Genomic DNA, 22,115 nt, shown 5'->3' with positions numbered 1-22,115 from the left:
ACGTCTTGTTGATTTTTAGGGTTTGGTATACTCGAAAAATAGTATATTTTTTCAACTAATAAAAATAATTTTAAAATATTGATGATTGCAAATTTCCGCAGATTGATATTGGGACAAGACATAAACCGCACTAGTCCCCCTCCCTACAAGTACGTTTTTGAGTGAGGAATACTTTTCACGTTATGTTAACTAGGTTATTATACTCATAAGTAGTCTAGTAGTCATATTATGTAGAATGATTTATGTTTTACTAATATTATATATATATTTTCTTAATATTGTTATTTTTTAATATATTAAAATAGTTAAAATAGTTTACTAACCTGCCAACGTTAAATTTGTTAAAAGAACATAGGTTCAATATTAGGTCACTTAATACATTAATAATAATTGATATAGTAAAATAATATCAATATTTATTTTATAATTAAAAAAAATATATGCATCAGCAGGTTTTAGTTCTATGTGTGGGTGGGTGGGTTACGACTTACGGATAGCTTCAGTATTTGTCCCTAAGAATAAAATGTTCGTGACGCCACTGTTAATAACTATAATATAATACAATATACTTGAGTAGGTTAGGTTAGCCTTTAAGTAGTAACTAGGTGATGATGACCGATGTATATTATACTGATGTAGGCTTAGGATATTACTCTGCCCTTGTCGAACAGGTGCGCTAAAAATGTATACATTTAATGTACTATCGATACAAATTCTGACCATAAGACTATAAGAGCTAACTTCTATATTCTAATTGTACCAAGAGCTTCGATTATGGTTTTATAAGTTATTGGCTGGTTATTCATATATAGAATGTGTAAGCATATGATTATATCGATTTAATTGATTTATTTCTCTCCTTGCCAGCATGTAGCCTCCGTGGCGCAATGGCTAGCGCGTTCGGCTGTTAACCGAAAGGTTGGTGGTTCGAGCCCACCCGGGGGCGATCAATTTTTAGCACTTTTTTCTTACTTTGGTTGTGCCGTGGCCAGTGGGACGTTATTTTACACGTTTTAATTTCTACTGTACATAGGCCAAGGAGACTGGCCTAGAAAACAATAATAAAATAGGTAATGCCATTGATTTTAAAATATAATGTAAGTACATTTTAAAATTAATGGTAATGCGTATCAAGAATCGAGAGTAGGTATTTTATTTTGTTAAATTAAACAATTTAATGTCTGATAAGCTATAATAAAAGCATTTGAGTTAATTTTATTATAACAATAAATGTTGCTTTTTAGTATGTTATATGTACCCTAAATGGCTAAATGGTTAAATATGTAGGTGGAGAAAGAACAACTTTTATTTTAATATATAAAGGCAACTGCTTGTCCAACATGTTGCTTATAATGACACATCATTATGCTCTATAATGTAACGATAGTGTGTAAATATGTAATATGTATATTTAAAATTTTTACCTCAAATTTTACTGATGTTTTAGATTGCGCTGCAAATATTTTTTCAATGTACTACATAAAATATTAACGGTCAACCGATTCTTATTAAACGTACCTATTCAATTCGATAAAAAAATGTATAGAAGTTCAATACAACAAAGTATAATTTATAATTATTAAGTAATTATTGTTAATTGTTATAACTTATAGCCTATAGGTACTACCCCAACCTGCAGTTGGTAGATCAATTATTAAGTAGTACATTTCTTAGTTAGAACTACTAGTGTGTAACTGTGTAATAGCGTGATAAGTGATCAAATAGTGATTATAGTGTCGTCTTATTAACTAATATTTATTCCCAATAATTTTTCTATGACAAATATATCTTATTTCCCAATGTTATGTCTTTGAACAAACAAATTAACATATTTAAACACCATATAACATGGCAGATATGAATTTATGATTCATATAGCCGTGTAGGTACTGCATTTTTAAACCAAATTGAATATTATATATATATTATATTTTAATTATTAATAATTGCTTAAGTTTTACCTAGTTTCAGATTTCTACTGCAGTAATGCCGGGATAAAATAAAAACGCAAAATGTACACAGCTAATAAGGTAATAGTAAATATTTATTTGGCCGAAAACTTAATAACTAAGAAGTACAATGACAAATAAATCTAACTTAAATCTATTGTGCACTTATTTAATGATAATATATACTATATAGTAGGAAACATAATATAGGATAAAGTTGACAATGTTATTTAAAAATATTAGATCAGATAGTTACAGAATTAATCTACTTCTTCAACGGTAGGTCCTCGGGCACCGCCTCCAGGGAAACCACCAGCTCCAGGGAAACCACCGGCTCCAGGGAAACCACCAGCTCCAGGGAAACCACCAGCACCGGGAGGCATGTTAGTTGCTCCGGCTTGTCCTCCGCCATGGATCTTCAACATCAGAGGCGCGCAGCTGTTTTGGATTTCCTTTAGCTTGAACTCGAACTCATCTTTTTCTGCCAACTGATTGCTATCCAACCACTGGATAACAGTATCGCATTCCTTTTTGCCTGTGTTCTTCTCTGACTCGGTCAACTTGTCGCCAGCCTCCTCCAACGCTTGTTTAACACCAAACACGTAGCTCTCCAACTGGTTTTTGGCCGCGATCTTCGCTTTTTGTCGTTCGTCCTCTTCCTTGTACCGTTCCGCATCGTTGAGCATACGGTCGATTTCGGCTTGAGACAAACGGCCCTTGTCGTTTTTGATGACGATGTTCTTGGAGCGCCCAGAGCTATTGTCCTTGGCCGAAACGTTCAAAATGCCGTTGGCGTCCATATCGAAAGTCACTTCGATCTTGGGCACTCCTCTGGGTGCTGGAGGTATGCCGGTCAAGTCGAACGTTCCCAAGAGATTGTTGTCCTTTGTCAAAGCCCTTTCACCTTCAAACACCTGCACGGTGACGGCCGGTTGGTTGTCCGCGTACGTGGTGAACGTTTGAGTTTGTTTGCATGGAATGGTAGAGTTGCGTTCGACGATCTTGGTCATCACACCGCCCGCGGTCTCGATTCCGAGCGACAGGGGGGTGACGTCTACGAGTAACACATCTTGAATTGCAGAACTCGTATCGCCGCTGAGGATGGCCGCCTGCACCGCCGCGCCATAAGCTACCGCTTCGTCGGGATTGATGGACAGGTTGAGTGGCTTGCCGCAGAAGAAGTTTTGCAGAAGAGTCTGGATCCTCGGGATCCTAGTCGAACCGCCCACGAGTACCACGTCCTGTATGTCTCCCTTGTCCAACTTGGCATCCGCCAACGCCTTTTCAACCGGTTGCAGCGTCGAACGGAATAGATCGGAACACAGTTCCTCGAAACGGGCCCGGGACACACGAGTGTAAAAATCGACACCGTCTACCAGAGCGTCGATCTCCAAAGTGGCTTCCGAGCTGGACGACAGAGTTCTCTTGGCCCGTTCGGCGGCCGTCCTTAGCCGTCTCAACGCCCTCGGGTTGGATCGCACGTCCTTTTTGGTTTTCCTCTTGAACTCGTCTGCCAAATGAGATACCAGACGGCTGTCGAAGTCCTCGCCGCCCAAGTGCGTGTCGCCCGCCGTGGACTTGACTTCGAATATCGAACCCTCGTCGATCTGCAGGACCGACACATCGAACGTGCCACCGCCCAAGTCGAATATCAACACGTTCCTCTCACCTTTTAGGTTCTTGTCCAGACCGTACGCCAAAGCCGCAGCCGTCGGTTCGTTGATTATTCTCATCACGTTCAGACCGGCTATGGCACCCGCATCCTTGGTCGCCTGTCTCTGTGAATCGTTGAAGTACGCCGGCACGGTGATAACGGCGTCCGTAACGTTACGGCCCAAGTACGCTTCCGCGATCTCCTTCATTTTAGTCAGTACCATTGAACTGATTTCTTCGGGCGCAAACACTTTCCGTTCGCCTTTGAATTCCACTTGGATCTTGGGCTTGCCGTCGTCGCTAACCACTTTGAACGGCCAGTGCTTGATGTCCGCCTGTGTCTTGTCATCGTCAAAACGACGGCCGATCAACCGTTTGGCGTCGAACACCGTATTGACGGGATTCAATGCCACCTGGTTCTTGGCCGCGTCGCCGATCAACCGTTCGGTGTCGGTGAACGCCACATAACTCGGGGTGGTCCTGTTACCTTGGTCGTTGGCGATGATCTCCACTTTGCCGTGTTGCCAGACACCCACACATGAATATGTGGTGCCCAGATCGATACCAATAGCTGTACGTCCGGTCATCTCGTCAACTGTCGACTTTAGTCACGCACAATATTAAAACACGTAAATACGAGAGTGTAATATTTCGGCACCGCGATTCGATCGCAATAACGATTGAAGATTACTCTTTGACTTGTGTTAGAAAACACGCGCAGTAAAATAACAAATGTGTATCACACCGAAAAAAGTCGCACTTGCAATAGCAATATCGAAATGTCTCGTTGAATGAACCGCACTGTCGTCGCTCACGGAATACGAATTCAAACTGTTGCCGGGCAGCGCGCCGTCAGCGATTATATAGCCGAGTCGACGTTCGAGAACGTTCGTTACGTTTCGTGAAGTGCCTCTGCGCACCGCAACGCACGCGGCTGCAACACTGCTACCTGTGGGCTGTGACACTGTTTTGTTTTCGTCGCTGCTCCCCAATATACCATACCTTTACGACAATGTTGTAGACTGTTCGAGAATTTTCCACGCCTTTCTCGTTATTTTCACCGCTTTTGTTTACCATCAAACTTATCTATACTGTATAGATATCTGTTTTTATTGATTAAATGTCCAACGTTACGTAATGAAAATTGATCAATACCGCAATAACTTTCGTATTGACGAATAATGTATTTCATAGGTACCCGCCTACTATGTCTACCCGTTTGTATTTAATAGGAACGTATTTAATATATTTTCTGACGTACCATTGATTATAAAATTATCACTAGTAAATATTTATAATCTGCAATGGGTTGCTAATGATATTTCTTTTCGTATATCTATTTTTTTTTTTTTAATTGTCTACTTATACAGTTAATTTTGATTTTTTACTTACCTAAGTATTATTACAGAATATGGACAATTATGGTATTCGGAAAAAAAGCCCCAATATCAAAATACTGTAAAAAAGCTCCGCCTTTGGGAAAAAAATCCCCGTATCAACTAAATACATAATACTTTTTTTTATTAAAGTATACCTTTCATTATTTTTAATTTTTAAACAATATATTATTATTTATCTATAGTCATATATTTATAACCATATATATATAATACATAATTTTTATTTACTTTTATATCAATATAATAATATTTAATTAAATAATAAACCCAATATTTTAAATTATTTAGGTAAAAACATACATTTGAAATAGAAGAGATTAGACTATTAGAGTATATAGTAATAAAAGTAATTAACATTTGACTTTATCTTAAAAATGAGGGTATTATATTTTATTGCAGACTCTATAATGTTGTATCTACAACATAGTATCATTAAAAATGTGGTTTTTTTGTTCTTGTAGTTATGGTAATAATGATGTAAGTATATTAGATTTTCTAATGGCAGTTAGCCACAACATTAGAAATCAATGCTTACTAAAACATTTTTTAAATGTTTTAACTTAAAAAATTTTTTTATTATGTTCAAATGACAAAAGACAATTATTGCAGATTGCTACTATACTTGTATATTTTGTAATAAGAGTAATGCATGTTAAGGAATGTTATTTATGGCATGATTTTTAACTGTGATATAATTAGTTATTGTTTAATGGTGTATACTAAATATAATTTTTTTTAAATAACTACATTTTAATCAAGTAAATGTACCACCTCCTATAAAATATTAGATGCATAATAATGTAATAAAATAATTTAATAATTAATAAAATAAACGTAATGATTATGTTATGATTATTATGATTATAATATGTTATCATGTGAATAAAAAAAAAAATCATGTAGGTATTTAGTACGGGAGTTTTTTTCTTGTAGGCAAGGCTTTTTTACCGTATTTTGATATTGGGGCTTTTTTTCCTAGATTCACAATAATATATTATAAGATTTATTTTTTAAATTCTTATTTTTAATTAAATAATCAACTTAATCCTTATTATGATTATCATAACTATAATGGTAACTATAGGTAGGTAGGTATCTATTTCTACGGCTCTGTATCTTAATTAAAACATATTTTTAGAATATTCTCGCTGATTAAAAAGTTATGAGTTACTTACTTATGTGACCTATTTTTTAAATTTTAAAAATTTGAATTGAAATTAATTATCGTGTAATTATATATTATTGTAGGTAACTAAATTAGGAAGTTTAATTTGGGCTTTGGGCTAGTATCAAACTTTAAATATTGAATCTTGAGTGGTTGAGTGTCTTCACTCTTGAAAGTAAAATAACTTATCATTTATACACATTTTATAGATTTATAAATAGTGTAAAACTATTCAAATGTTGAATTCTGTTATCTGTAAATCATTTTAGATTCTGAGTAGAGCAATGTGTATTTTTTTGTGTTTGAATATAGATTATAGGATATTGCAATATTATGAGGTTCGCTTGTGATAATGCAACCATTTATAAACAAAAAATTTAAAAAAAATTTACAAAAATATTAAAATCGCGATTAAGAACTGCTGGGTAGGAGGGTTAAAAATACTTTACGACCTATTCTCAGCCCCTACCAAAAATACACAAACAATTTCATAAAAATTGGTCAAGCCGTTTAGGTTTCGGAGGAGTTCAATTACAAACACTGTGACCTTAGAATTGTATACCTAATATACAAAATATTAATGTTCAAATGGAAATACTACAAAATTACAATTTAAAAAAAAAACTCAATACTATTTTTTATTTGAAGTAACTTTTTAAAATTTTTAAAAAAACCATCTATTTAGTTTTCTTCTTTTTAATGATCAAAAAAAAAAAATTATCCAAATTTAGTAATAATTGATTGAGTTAGAGCCGGTTGTGTTTTTGCTAAAAAATAAAATTCTCATGAAATCAAAAATTTAACCACCTCAGACTTAGTCAATTTTCACTAACCGATATATTTATAAAAATATATCTTTTTTGAAATTTTCATTAAGTTAATTTTAATTTTTAAGGCAATCATTTTTCGAATTTTGGAAAAAAAAATAAAGACAATGTCATTAAAATTGTAATTGCTAATTTCGGAGATATTTAGCCTAATAAGGGACAAATACTTCTGGGATAGACTGTATTATTGAATATTGTTTATCTCTTCTAGAAGGTTCTAGTATGGCGGTCGGTCATGGAAACACCTCATGTAAACATGAAAACATCCCATGCAATTATATATAAGTATGTAAATGTATTAAAAAGTTAATATTAAATATTAATCAATTTAAACAAAACATTGCCTATAACACTTCCAACTTTAAAAATATAATAATAGAAAGAATAATTTACCAAAAAAAAATATGACTCAGTTTGAAAACAAAAATATATCATGTCTTGTCGTCTTGAGTACAACAATTTACCCATTTTTAAACAATGAATAATTCAAATATTATTATGTAATTGAAATGTTTAACCACACCATTTACACAAATAACAGTCCTCACTCCTCAGTCTGTAAATGTGGGAAGGAAAATATGTATAGGTACAGGCGTACAGCAAGGATTAACCCGGGCGCAACAATATTATAATTAAATTATAGAACATTTCGTGAAAGAATCAAAAAGCAACACGCAACTCACACAGTCAGACTTCGCAATGTTTATTTTCATATTTAAGGACGCAATTTGAATGCAGCCAATATAATAAGTACATAATCTGTACAACTGTTAAATAGCAGAATAATACACATACGAATACGCAATGCTTGGTTATAGTATTATTTTTTGTTTTGTGGTTATAGGCTTATTCAATTAATTTATGTATAGCAGACCTATTCAAAATTGGTTTATCTTAATTGTAGATGGCCCCCAGTTGTGTTTTTGGCTATTTGTAGCAAAATTATAAAATCGAAAATATAATAATCTATATAAATAAACCGAAGTCTGGTTAGTTACACCATTTATAGCTTAAAAACAGCTGGACCGATTTTGATAATCTCTGATTTGTTGAATATTCGTCTCCACCCCGAACAGACCACATAACTATTAAAATATATCGGAATGTTTTACGTAAAAAAAGTTAGCAAAATAATGATCTAGAAAAATATTAAACGGTTTAATAATCGTGTTAAAGTCGTAATAATATTTTTTTTTCCGTTCACCGAGCAGCACGCGATAATCATTCTTCGAAAATAAAAACACGACCTAATAGCGACGGGATTCCCTGTAGGAAACGAGCGGGATCGACGGCTGCACATTATCATGATTCATGACCAATGATAATCCAAGATGGCTATATCTAAAAATTATTTTTGAAATCGTGCGAATGTCGTTTTCGTCGAGTACATTGCCGAAATCCCGTGTGTTAATAATGTTTTTTGGAAAAAAAAATGTTGGTAGGGTCCGCCGTTAATAGCCCTTGTACAGCCCTTCCGCCCGACCAGAGAAGACGCAAAACCGTCACAATCGGGATAAATCTTTTTTATATATTATCCTAATGAACTATTGAAAATGTTGTATTCATTTTGTTACGTAAATTTGAATCACAGATTAAAGGTCCCCACACACTGCAGCGGTAGCGGTGGCGGTGGCGGTAAAATGAGTCCGGACACAATTTACCGCCACCGCGGCGGCACCGCCAAGACAAAAGAATTTTTCCGCTACCGCTGTAGTTTAAGTTTAGCTTAAAGGCATCACTACATTTGTTGACTGTTTTGGGTGGTACGAATTTCGACGGATCAGCTAGTATGATATAGCTGTGGGTGAGTTGACGGCCCAATAATATTTTAGGTGTATTAGGTGAGTTGCAGCCCGGGTAATTGTCATTACCTATGTACCTATAAATTATTATATACCTATACCTATTACCTATGAACGTGGCAGATGCGGTGTTGCATTTACGAACGAATAACGCGATAAACGAAATGTTCGATATGTATGGGGAGTATTGAATTCTATGTCTCTATGGTCTATATGATATTATCTAATTGATCATATAGAGTTTAATGATGGAAAGTTAAATCTTTAACATACATATAATATGATAAAGATGGTATAAAGATCGTTGTATTGTATTATCTGCCGTAGTGCCGTATGACTTGGATTAACTACGATAATCGGATAATTTCAAATGGCCAACTAAAAATTGTCAATGCGTATTCAGTCCGAAATCAACCTTCATTTGTAAATAATATATTATACATTCCTATTTCATATTTGAATATAATTCGTCATGCAATTTGTGTATAGTACTCATAGTAGTATAAATAATTAATTTGGTAAATTTATATCATAGACTATCATATAGTTTGTGTTTATAATGTGATATTTATATACTACACATAGCACCTACTGTATATTATATATTAATAGTATATACTGTATATTATATATTAATAGTATATACTATATATATAAATAATATAATATGTACATTATTGTATAGCCGCAATTCGTACGTACCTCTCGGCTCTCATAAGCCAAGATAGATTGGGCGTTCCGTAATCATTGCTAGTGTGACTACGTTGAATCAAAACATTTAAAACTATTTAATTTGAAATACTTGTGTAATAATAATCTGATAATAAAAGATTCAATTTGTTTTAAAAAAATATATTTAAATTTTTGTTACATTTTAGTAATATAAAATGATGCGTTTAAAAAATTTAAATTTGCTCCACTATATGATTTGTACCGAAGACATGGGCTTGGATCGCTCCTTAGATCCTGTTGTTACTTGTAAGTTGTAGGTAAACAATTCAAGATGGGTATGTTACTACATTATTATATTGTATATTATATTAAGTAGGTCAGTATCATATTTCTACTAAAACAGAATGATTAAATATTTGTAAAAAATTAAAAATAATAAAAACAAACAAATTACAATGAATGTTCAAATGTCATATTAGTATATTGCATACGTAATATACGTATTATGTAATGAACGGTAATGTGGATTATTTTAGTTATTTACCATTTTTTACCATTTAACGAGTAATAATCGTTCAGAATGTTTTTTTACAGAAAAATTAATTATTTAATTTCATTATCGATAGAAAATAATAGAAAAAATAAACCTGTCAATAAAAAAGTATTAAAAATAAATACCTATATAGAGAAGTTTGATAATATTTAAGACATTGAACCAACGCAGTTAAAATAACGAGAAAAGAGCAGACAATTCGTGAATGTTCTAGAATTTCGACCACCGGGCGCAAACCCCTGTAAATACTAAAATGTGCGTATCTACATGGTAGGGTTGGTAGGAATGAAGTAGGAGTGCGCCAGTGGAATATTTTTAATAATAAAACCTAGCCAACATTTAAACATTACAAATATAAAGTATTCGATGTCAGTAATCAATAAAATCATTATTTTTGTAGTCAAAAACTGACAGAAAAAATCTTGTATACTCAATACTCACCTTCAATAACTTTTTAATATACCCCCCCCCCAAGTCAAAAGTTTAAATTGCGTCCATGGTAATATGGTATTGATTTATCTTATACTGTCGCAGTCAAGTATACGATAATGAAGCTTAGGTATATGGCCGGGAAATAGAAAGGTTGAAGGTTCTAAGCTATCTGTTTAAACACTCGACAATAGACTTAGAATTTTGGAGTTGGATAGTTTAACTCAACATGTAATTCAATTAGATAATAAAGTAATAGATGATTGTTTACATGAAATTTTAAATTTTATTCTTTAAAGTGTTATTCAAGACGCTTATCCCAACATATAGAGGTACCTACAGAATATCAAATAAATATTTCCTTACCCGTGAAATCTCACTGCATACAGTTTTAGTAAGCTGAAACTAATTGAATCATAATATTTAAGATGAACTACAAAACAAGGAAGTTTAAATGACCTGTCAATCATATCCATTGAGCACCAAGTTGCTAAGTCCATAAATTATGAAGATGACATTAACAAATTCACTTTAAAAAAAATCAAGAAAAATAATAGTTTAGTTTACTCTTATAGGTTCTAATGCTTCATTAATTTATGATGTAGGTTTAAGTCTTATTTTATTTGTTTTTCAAAATAAACATTTACATAGTATAATATAAATAATATGTATAAATATTTAAATCGCTTATAACAGATAATCTATATTTTGACACACTTAAAGACACATGAATTTTTTATTGGTAACTCTTAGGGGCGCTAATTTTATGCTGTGCCCTGGGTTACATCATTTGTAGATCCAGCACTGGTTACAACCTACCTATGGTTACATAAAACTAACACACATAACAGAGCTTCTTGTGCATAGTTTTTTTTGGCACTTTTCTACAATCAGTATAGGCATTTATATTTATATGAAATTAATATTTTATATATTTATAAGTAAAAAAACACATTTAGTTTTTTCAATTATTGTACTGCTATTAGTTTAGTACAATTTTACACTTTTTAGAATAGTCAGTGGCGTAACTGGATAAAAATCTTGAGGCAAAATAATTTATTCACCAAAATCAAAACCCTGACTCCCCCCAGGTTTTGTGTTAGAACTCCTGCTAGGTACCTTCCCATATTATTAAAAAATAAATACTATATAGAACCCGAATAAAGAGTTCAATAATAAGGTGCTAAAAAGTAGTTAAAAAAAGTAATTTATATATTTATTATTTACACATATTTTATAATTGATGAACAATAATATTGATAACCAATAAAAAATTTAATGATTTTATTAACTGCAATTATTGTGATTATATGGACGTATCTATGAAGTTGGCCCTTTAGCCATTTCATTGATGATACGCCAACATATCTAATATTATACAACATAAGAAGTATGTTAAATAGGTATTTTGTATTCTTTCTTAACTTAAAAGATTCAAAGATTTGTATTGTTGGATTATCTCAGGGGGAGGGGGCAGAAGTATCATTTTACCCCACAACAATGTCAGGGGGAGGGGAAAGTTTCCCCTTAATTACGCCAATGAGAATAATGTTACAACTCAAACAGTATTAACATTTTATGCTTTTTATTTTCACAATTTTCGCTTATAACACCAATAAAAAAATATTTTATACATTTGTAAGAAACCTATTGTTAATTATTATAAAAAGTTTACCCAACAAAATATACATTTTATTTTTAATTATAAGCATATAATATAATATATTACAATACAATTATATTCAAAAAATATGTTTTGCTTAATGTAATAACTATTTAATAATGTGTATACAATTAGAATATATTCAATCAAATAAATTGATTATGCTGTCTACAATATCTTCAGGTTGAGAAGAAACTGTTTCTTCGGTAGCTATATTTTCATAATACGCACCACTAGTTCCACCAAGTTCCTTCCCTAATATTCTATTGCTAGGAAGAACATTTGATATATGCAATTGGTCTTCTAAAAATGATACTACATCTGATGCTGTACGTAACTGATTGAAAGTTTTTCTCGCAGTTTTAGGAAGTAAACGTTCACACATAAATACTAAATGATGATGAAACCACAAGAAATTAGTATGTTTGATATTTAACCAATCTTGAACAGCCGAGAGTGGAGTACTTTGATGGCCAGCAAACAAACCAGGGTTGTGTAATATGCCTCTTGCACTCATCATTCCTAAAATATACAAATAAATACATATTACATATCAGGAAATAAGCACATATTATTAAAATTATTTTATTACCTCTGCAACCAGTATATTCTTGCATTGTGATAGCATCTGATAAACTTTTGATATCACCATTTAAAATTACTGGAACACTAACAGATTCGTTAATAAGTTTCAAGCATTCTTGATCAATAGGTTCATTCTTTTGAATAGCTGTTCGTCCATGGACTGTAATAAAAGACACCCCAGTAGCTTCAATTTGTTGACAAAGATCTACACTCTTTCTAAAAAAACAAAATAGTATTAAATAGATAAACTTTACAAGGTGTATCATTAATCATTATAATGATAATTATAATATAAGTAATCTATATTTTGTAAAACTACACATATTTCAATAATTTACCCAGATGTATTGTTTCATATTCTAACCATTAAAACGATTATTGAAAGAAGGATAAATGTGCAACAAAAATTATTAAAGGCAACTTATAGCCCCCCTTTTTTTTTTGTAAACAGTACTGGAGTATACATTTCGATCCAAGGTATTTTTTATGTTGGTTAAATAACCCAGTAATTTGAATATTTTATTATTTATAAATTAGAAAATAATTATAATATAAATTAGACATGAATACATAATAAATACAATTGAAAGGTGTGTAAGTAACTGGGAATAAGTTAATCATTGTTGTTTTTCAAATTATTACATTACACTGTAAAAATTATTTAACATTGTTTGTATTACTAAAATAAAGATTATTGTTTCATTATGATTAGGGTTGTGAATTTGTAGGAAAGTGCATTTTTTTTGGTGATTGTGAAACGTAGCTTTGTAAATACATAATTTGAATTATGTAGCTATGAATCTATTTATGCAACTTTATACATTTTTTAGGTCATTTTGGTGCATTTTTGAGTCATATTTTCTTTTATTATTTCATTTTCCAGTATTATTGATCAAATTCCGTTGACGGAAAAAATGTTTGAAAAAAAAGCATACGCCGATAAAATAAGGCAATTGCTAGATAACTACATAAGTTATTTATTTCTAAAGTTTTTAAAAAATGTTTCAGGTGAATAGCATTAAGTATAGAAAATTCAAATTCAATCAACATTTTTATTATTTATTTTTATTAAATAAACACTTTTTTATGTATAATATTTTGTACCTAATATTAATATAAATATTAAAATTAAATTAAAAACCATTTTAAATGAATATTATACCATAATTTTTAGCATTTTATAATGCATTTTTTGACATTTTTTAAGGTTCTTTAGTGCGTTAAATTTACAGCCCTAATTATGATTATCTTATAAGCTGTGAGAAGTTAAATAGTCATAGTGATAATCAACGTATCCGTGTATCTTATCTTGGAGATAATTTTCAATGCACTGGTAAACGAAAAAGCTGTAATCAATAAATAATATTGATGTAAAAGTAAAATTGTAAAAGTTGACTTATTTTACATTAGGTATCATCATCAGATTTTCTGTGGTTAGGTGAACATTACACTTAGGAAGTATTTTTAAAATGTGTTGGTTTATAATGAATTACTCTTATTTAATATACAACATTAATTATTATGATATGTATAGTTGTAACTTATTTAATACTACTAATATGCTTAGTAAATATATTAGTTTAACTTTTATTATATGTTTACTTATGATAAAAATTCATGTGTAGAAACAAGGTAATAAATCAATATCATAATGTTTAAAATGGAATAAGTCACTTGCATCTTGTACTATTTTACTTTTAAAAATATTATCAAGTTCTAGTTAGGTAACATAATATTTAACAATTTATAGTTTATACTAATAACAATTAAAAAAAAAAACAGAAAATATAGAAATAGTAATTATTAGAGAAAGTTTATGAGAAATGTATACCATTTTTTAGAAAAGCAATGATTTTTGATTTAGTTTTTTTTCCATTATTTGAACATTTATTATAATCTTAATACACATTTAGATATGTAATGCATGAATTTGGGTAAATTTTCAACTATTGGCTTTTAGGAATATTTGATAATTTCCAATTGTATAGGGATCTATAGTTTATTAAAATGAGCAAAAGATAAACTTAAAAGGAATCTTGAACTAAATTGTCACGGTATTAAAACTAAATGTTTTATATATTTTGATATTGAAAACAGATTTGAATGTCTTAATATTATGTTTACTTTAGATTTTATGAACAACTTTTTCTATTTATTTATCCAAAAAAGTATTTTAATTAACTGTTAAGTATACAAAAATGTAAGCAACATTTTTAAGACAAATTTTGATAAGTGAATGTCCAAATTAGTTAAAAAATTGTAAATAAGATGAATAAAAGGACATGAAGAGGAATCTAAACTTGATTCAAAAAATTCATATTGAGTAATTAGTTTGATCAGTATACAGAGTAATATACGATATCTAGGTTGGAATAAAAAAAGGTATTTTTAGCATGAAAAGCAATCTGTTTCAAATCCGTTCAAGTGTTATTTAAAATGGCCTTCCACCTGGTGGTAAATGTCTTAATCTTTGATTGTAAATAAACCGAATACCGTGGTGCATATACTTTGTACATTTCCATACATAACCATTGATTTAAATAATTCCAAATTATAGTGAATATTTTTGAGTTATGTGGGTATCTAAAAATTGTTTCTTATCTAGTGATGGTTTGGAACCTTAAGTTTCAAAAATAAAAGTAATATTTTAAATATATATTATTCAATACTATTATGTCGAGTTATTTGTTTTAATACCTGCCTATGATCATCAAGTAATCTTAATTTAACTGATATAGTCTTGTTGGAGGGTAAATGATTCCGTAATTGACGTACACAGTCTTTGATAATTTCTGGATTTTTTAGTAGGTGTGCTCCGTATCCTTCATTTAGAGCCCATCTTTGTGGACAGCCACAATTAAGATCAACTCCATCACAATATCTAAATAAAATAAAAAATTGTAATTTAATTTTAAAAACAAAATATATGCAAGGCTTACGGAATGATCAAATTAGAAGCATTTACAAAATCAGATGAATTATTGGCACCAAATTGTACAATAAGTGGTCTATCATCTAAAAATATAGAAAAAAATATAATTTTATAAATAAGAATTTATTTTGAGCTTGACCAACAAGTTCCAATATTTTTAAACAAACCTGTATCAGTTTGGAATTCATGTGCTCTGGCCTTAGCTGACTTAACATAACAATCAGCCATTATCATTGGTGTGAAACATAAATCACATTCGTACAAACGAATCAATTTCCGGAATTGCAGTCTAAAAAAAATAGGTAACTACTTAATTATTTTTAATATGATATTAATATTAAAAATGAATTAACATTTTAAGTTTACAAGTTACACAATGTTTAAAACAAATATCTAAACACACTTACCTGCTGTAACGGACCATTGGTGCACATATTTTAACAAACTTTTTACTTGGATCGTCAAATAAATCAATAACTGGATTATTAGTCATACTTGAAGCAATTTTTTTTTGATTTCAGCACTAAAATTTTAAAAACGTCAAATGAACATCTATTCTAGCATGCAGGAAGTCACAAGTGTGACCACAGCAGGCTGGTGCGGGCGCCCGGCAGCGGCAGTGAGACAGTTTCTTAATTCTTATCAACTTTTGTTATCAATAATAAAAAAATACCTAAACAAATAATAATGATATGACTTAAGAATTTAGACCAGGATGACAATCCATGGCACAATTTTTACTGTTATATATTGTATAATAATATATAATATTATAGGACATATAATAACCTAAACTAACCTTTTTATATTAATACATTAATTATACAATTCAATTATAGCATAACAAAATATAATATTTTTAATATTTTTTTCATGGCACGCTCTGAAAAATAAAAAGGTAATTACTAATTGTGGGCACGCAGGGTTCAAAAGGTTTGCCATCTCTGATTTAGACCATAATTCATAATATTATAAGATCTATCCATCTAACTATCTAAGATCAGGTTAGACCGTGATCTAAGGATGTTAGATACCACAGAGAAGATACAATTTAAACTATTCTGTGATGTTACTGATGTTGGTAATTAATAAATCATCGCTAAAAATAATAAAAAATAGTAATTTATTAATTAGTAATTACTCATAACTCGCATAACTATTAAGATAAAAATCTCCTTTTACGAAATATTATTTATGAAGTTTCTTTCTTCGAGCAATTTTTGTAGCCATTAGTAAGTAATTAAAGGTACTTATTTTATTGGCGCAATTTCCATTTAAAGGCGGGTTTCCACTATACACTTTCGCTTAAATTCTTTGCTGTGGTTGGCTGCTTAGGTTAAGTTATCACACGATTAACCACGTTACCGCGTTGTTAGACTAAACATTTTTAATGGAAACCCGCATTAAATGGCTGGCTAGAAAAAGAAAAAATTTGCAAATTCATTATACATTGATTCATTTAATAAGAGTTTTTATAATATTATGTTAAAAAATGGTCGATTAGGTATAAACAATTAACCACGCTTGAACCAAAAACTTGGTATTATAACTACACTGGTTTTTGCTTATTTTTAATACCTACTGCAAGACTTCTGAGCCTGGTTCTTTGTTGTGTCTCTTCATTTTACATTTTGTGCAGAAAACGGCCGTTTCATACTCGTTCTACGTTTCTGTAATTGTAATTTATTACTAACAAAGAATCCAAATAATTTAAATGTTTTTGAAAATTAATTAACTTCGGATCATTCGTAAGTTAAAAGAACTTTACCAAATCAAACTCGATATTTCATTGGTAGGTACCTACATATAAATAATATAACGAATGACAATATTATATATAGGTAATGTATATTCTGATATTCCTTATAGATACCTACTACTTGGCAGTTGTCAATTGTCTTAATACTTTGTAGGTAGGTACTTGTATTTATTTTATCGATTATATACAATAAAAAAAATGTCCATAAGTAGCTCAAAAAATTATAAATTTTTATAATTATACAATGTATACTTACATAGAATACTAATATAAAGGATGGTGAACACCGAATGTATATTGAATATATGTTTGGTGAACATTGTAAGTACCTACCTGGCTACCTATATAAACTTATTCATTTTTAAATTGCAATACCCAACAATATAACAAAATTGATTTTGTCGAAAATTTGTTTCGTGTAAAAGTTACCGGTTTCTTTTTTTTTTTTAAGTAGTATTTTTTTGGAGAGGGTTATAAAGGTATATTAATATACCGTTATAATTGGCCAACAAAATACATATCAATATTAATTTATAAACTCTTCCTAAAAATGTCTGTATCCCCTTACTTGTTAATATTCAACTGAAAAAAGTTAGTGTGTCTAAATGACATAGATATAGGTATAAGGTATATTAATATATATTACTAATTTTAGTCCTTTTTTTTTATTCTCTGAACTATAAGCAATATTTACATTTGCTAATTAGATAAATTATAAAATGTTCAAATTGTACCTATAATATATTATAATGTATTTACTTATAAGTAGGTGATAACTGATAACCAATATAAATACAAAATATAAGCTATACGTTACTTTTGGTAAAACCTTTTTGGTCTTCTGTGGCTTATTTCGCATACGTTCTTTTTATAGTATAATATAATACTAAAATAATAATACTATTAACTAAAAAGTTATTATAGAAATTACTTAAGAGTTATGAGTTGGTGAATAAGTATAGGCAGGGCTATCCTGACGATTTGCGGGGTTCGTGGCATAGTAAAATTGCAGGGCCTAAAATGACATTATATCGTCAAGTGCCCCTTGTAATGGGGCAAAGAATAATAGACTTAAACAAATTGGTACTTTGTACCTAAAAAATAAGAATAGGTAAATTAATTAATAACACAACACATCATTTACTTAAACTTAATATAGGTAATTATGTTGATAAAATAAGTCGATAAATAAAGTGAAACAATTTTATAAAAATATAGGTATTATTAAATTAACCTTCCTATACTTTTTAAATCATCAAATGTGTCAATAATATTGTTATATTTTAGTTGGTCAGCAATTTGTTTCAATAGATATACCTATTAGTTATAACTTATAGCTCAGTTGGTGTCTTTTTCTTGATACTTGCTTTTTTTATCGATTTCAGCTTTAAAAATTGAATTTTAATAATTTGAAAATTATATTTTATCCTACAGTTGCTACGTTTTAGCTTAATTATAATAATTTTAAAATTTCCACTAATCTACAGCCTGATTCCTATTTAAGGGAGATTATATATGTTTTAGGTCATACGGTGTATTATATCAACAAAAATGACTTTATAGAGGTAATACTCTAATACCTTATTTAAAAGTCGAATTTTGAAAATTTATTTTTTATTTGAAAGATGGGAACTTTTTTAAATCGGATCAAAGCCCGAATTTTCATTTTACTTTAGTGTTAGAAAAATAAGTTTGAAAAATAACAGAAATACATTATTCAAATGCATAATTTAGCTTCTAAAATTTCAAAATTAAAAACCGGGCTTTGATCCAACCTGCAAAATGTTCTTTTATTTTAAATAAAAAAAAATTTATGGAATCCGACTATTATACAGGGTGTAATAGATTTTCCTGTGAGACACGTTTTTGTACAAAAAACGCACCAGCTCCGACGCCGTTAATCATTAACACGTTTAAAATTCGATGTAAATAAACATTTTTTTTTGCTCATCAACTTTTATTGTACCAATCTATAATATCGGGGCATGTCCAACTGCGGTGATAATGCGGGGCCTCTCTCACCTTACCCTAGGGACAGCCCTGAGTATATATGTAATGACCAGGAAATGGTAATATTCTTATACAAATCGTTATTTATTTACTTATAGGGGATGGAGTATGAGAAGAGTAAACAAAAATATCTTGATAAATTGAAAAAAACATCATCAAAAGGATTATACCATTCCACAGGAGTAGTAGTGAGTTTATTTTTAAATCGTTATTTTGTAAAAAGTAATAACCATGTACAGTAAATTGTTAATAATACCGTTGGATTATAAATACATAAATAGTATTTATAATCAATTATAATACCTATGGATATTGCGTATTGCTTTTTATTTTATCTAATTTTAAATACCCAATACTATTAATAATTAATATATTGAAATAAATAAATGTAATAGGATAATCAAAATGGTAATTCGTTATGTTTTAATGAAAGTCATCAAAAATACGTAGAACCAAAATGTGAACCTAATGATTTGTTGGTAAGTAGTTTAAATACAACATTATTGTTTAAAAATATTTTTAATTTATTTTACAAATCAGGCTAAAGTTGAATGTTACATTAGAGCAAATCCAACGTCTCATATTACTAAGAATCGTCTCACTGTAAGATTTTTGTAATTTTTATTTTTAATATAATAATAAATAACCAATTCAAATTTTTGATTAATTTCAGGTCAAGAGAGGTTTGGATCAACGTGAGTTTGTGTCAAATGTTCAAAATAGAAGTTAGCATATATTTTATTTTAATTATGTATGATCTGTACGATTAATAATAACAATAATTTTCTCTTTTTAGATAACTTAGATATTGTACATAAGTCATGCGATGCACAAGATTTAGAGAACGTAATTTCTTTCATAAAACCAAAGCGGAAGCTTGTGAACTATAAGCCAGATACTAAAATAAAATTTGGTCCTCCAGATGCAACTTCCACAATAAAACACAAACAAAAACAATCTGACTTAATGTAATATCATATACAAAATTAATATAAACGGATAGTTAGTAGGTACTACATTCATTTATTTTTTTAAGTTCACAAATACAAATTCTGAAGCCAACTGCAGTCACTAAAAATATTAAATATGAAATGAGTAAAAGAATCCATGATAGCGAACGTTCCAGGTAGGTACAATTAATATTCAATAATATTTTTTTATAACCATGCATGTAATCTGTACAAAAAATAATGATAATCTTTATGTACTTCATTAATGTTAAAAGTTCATCAACATTGACTTCATCAAAGATTATTACAAGTAGTATACAAGGAACTACAAGTACGAATTTGGATCCAGGGATAAATAAAAACCAATGTATCAGTATAGAGGAGAAAGCTAGATTAAATTTAACTTATTGTTTATATTTGGAATTTGTTCACACACATTGTGATGAAATCATAAATATAGACAAGAATATTTATCCAAATAATGGTTTGTATACATTTCCGGACTTAAATACATTAATAATAAAACATTTTAAAATTAAATTAATAAATTATATTATTTTTTAAGCTCGTTTAATGTATATCGTGTTGATTTTTAGATTACAGTGTCAATTTAAAAAAACAACTTCAACGAGTCCAGTTTAAACAGTGAGTTTTTGTAGTTTGTGTAGGTAATTCATTACATTTTAGTAAAACAAACTTAAACAAATTAAAACTGTATTTGATGTTGTGTTTATTAATGTTTAATATGTATATATTTTAGTCAGAATCAACAAGTCGTAAAAAATAAGAAACTGATGGATTGTAAAGACCAAGTTAACAATAATAAATCAATAAATGATTTTAATAATATGTCATCAATTTCTAGTGGCAGTGATTTTATTTTTAAACCAGTTACTAACTTGTTTAAAAGTCCAGGTAATTAAAAAAGTGTAATTAAAGTTAATTACATTGTCTTAAAATCGTAATACATGTTTGGTCCGAATGGAATAAATAATAATATTTCCATTCTTAAGCAAAATGTTACTGCTATGAAATTGAACGTTAGGTAAATACAAATATAAAATGCAAGTAAAATATAAAATAATATAACATTGAATCTAATGATAAGTCTATAATCATCGTATATTAAGAAGTTTTTATTAATAAGAAGACATATGAACGGTCGAACGGATCCCTTAGTACTTATAAGAGTACGAGTATTTATACAGTTTTTTTAAATATTGATTAATTACACACAACCTACCTAAATAGTTTTTAATACATTTTTTTTATTGTGATGTATGGCTCCATTAGTCATTATAATTTAAAATTATAGGAGTTTTACAGGCTTACATCTGTATAATATGAGTAATTTAGTATAATAATATAAGTATGTAAATATTATTAAGCGTATTATGTACATTAGACATTTAAAATGTGTATTAAATGTTAACAAATAACGATGCCATGAAAAAAAATATATCATAAATCATCTTTATTTTCTAATATATATTATTATTACAGGTTTATATACCTCAAAATTGTCTCAAGACAGTTTTGCTTGTCCAACACAAGAAATATCATTAAGTAACTCCGACGATTCCATGAATATAAATGAAGTTACGTTAGAACCGATTAATGATTACTTTTCTTCTCCAGAAGTCTGCTTACATGAAAGTTCAAAAAATACGTGTCAAATAAAAATAAAAGATTATCAATCAAGATTGTCATTTCACAGGTCCTTGGAAAAAACCAGTCAAGTACGTGCAAATGATTATCATAAATAA

At 29.6% G+C, this 22,115-nt stretch overlaps 3 protein-coding genes and 1 non-coding gene across 5 annotated transcripts; 2 read left to right on the top strand and 2 right to left on the bottom strand.

Annotated features, from left to right (window-relative positions):
* The first annotated feature begins 873 nt into the window (after positions 1 to 873).
* Positions 874 to 946, top strand: Trnan-guu. Its single transcript has one exon. It is a non-coding gene; the product is annotated as a tRNA-Asn (tRNA).
* Positions 947 to 2,015: 1,069 nt separating this feature from the next.
* Positions 2,016 to 4,468, bottom strand: LOC111029642 (heat shock protein 68-like). Its single transcript, XM_022308739.1, has one exon. It carries the CDS (start codon positions 4,187 to 4,189, stop codon positions 2,210 to 2,212), a length of 1,980 nt encoding a protein of 659 aa, XP_022164431.1. The 5' UTR covers positions 4,190 to 4,468; the 3' UTR covers positions 2,016 to 2,209.
* Positions 4,469 to 12,189: 7,721 nt separating this feature from the next.
* On the bottom strand, positions 12,190 to 16,259 carry LOC111029707 (tRNA-dihydrouridine(20a/20b) synthase [NAD(P)+]-like). Of its 2 annotated transcripts, none has more exons than XM_022308840.1 (6): positions 16,038 to 16,259; positions 15,798 to 15,919; positions 15,638 to 15,713; positions 15,400 to 15,579; positions 12,706 to 12,914; positions 12,190 to 12,635 (listed from the first exon to the last, which is right to left on the bottom strand). In XM_022308840.1, the coding sequence occupies exons 1-6, from the start codon at positions 16,121 to 16,123 to the stop codon at positions 12,256 to 12,258; spliced, it is 1,053 nt and encodes a 350-aa protein (XP_022164532.1). In that variant the 5' UTR covers positions 16,124 to 16,259; the 3' UTR covers positions 12,190 to 12,255. The 2 variants fall into 2 exon arrangements, with proteins under 2 accessions (XP_022164532.1, XP_022164533.1); XM_022308841.1 differs by having other exon boundaries at positions 12,256 to 12,635; positions 12,706 to 12,910; positions 15,396 to 15,579; positions 16,038 to 16,228.
* A 4,177-nt stretch (positions 16,260 to 20,436) lies between these two features.
* LOC111029678 lies at positions 20,437 to 22,115 on the top strand. Its single transcript, XM_022308797.1, has 5 exons — positions 20,437 to 20,525; positions 20,625 to 20,833; positions 20,946 to 20,994; positions 21,110 to 21,264; positions 21,853 to 22,115. The coding sequence occupies exons 1-5, from the start codon at positions 20,491 to 20,493 to the stop codon at positions 22,113 to 22,115; spliced, it is 711 nt and encodes a 236-aa protein (XP_022164489.1). The 5' UTR covers positions 20,437 to 20,490.

This window comes from Myzus persicae, unplaced genomic scaffold (assembly GCF_001856785.1).
Source record: "Myzus persicae strain clone G006 unplaced genomic scaffold, MPER_G0061.0, whole genome shotgun sequence".
NCBI classification, from domain to species: Eukaryota; Metazoa; Arthropoda; class Insecta; order Hemiptera; family Aphididae; genus Myzus; species Myzus persicae.
This window is presented reverse-complemented; position numbering and strand designations above follow the sequence as displayed.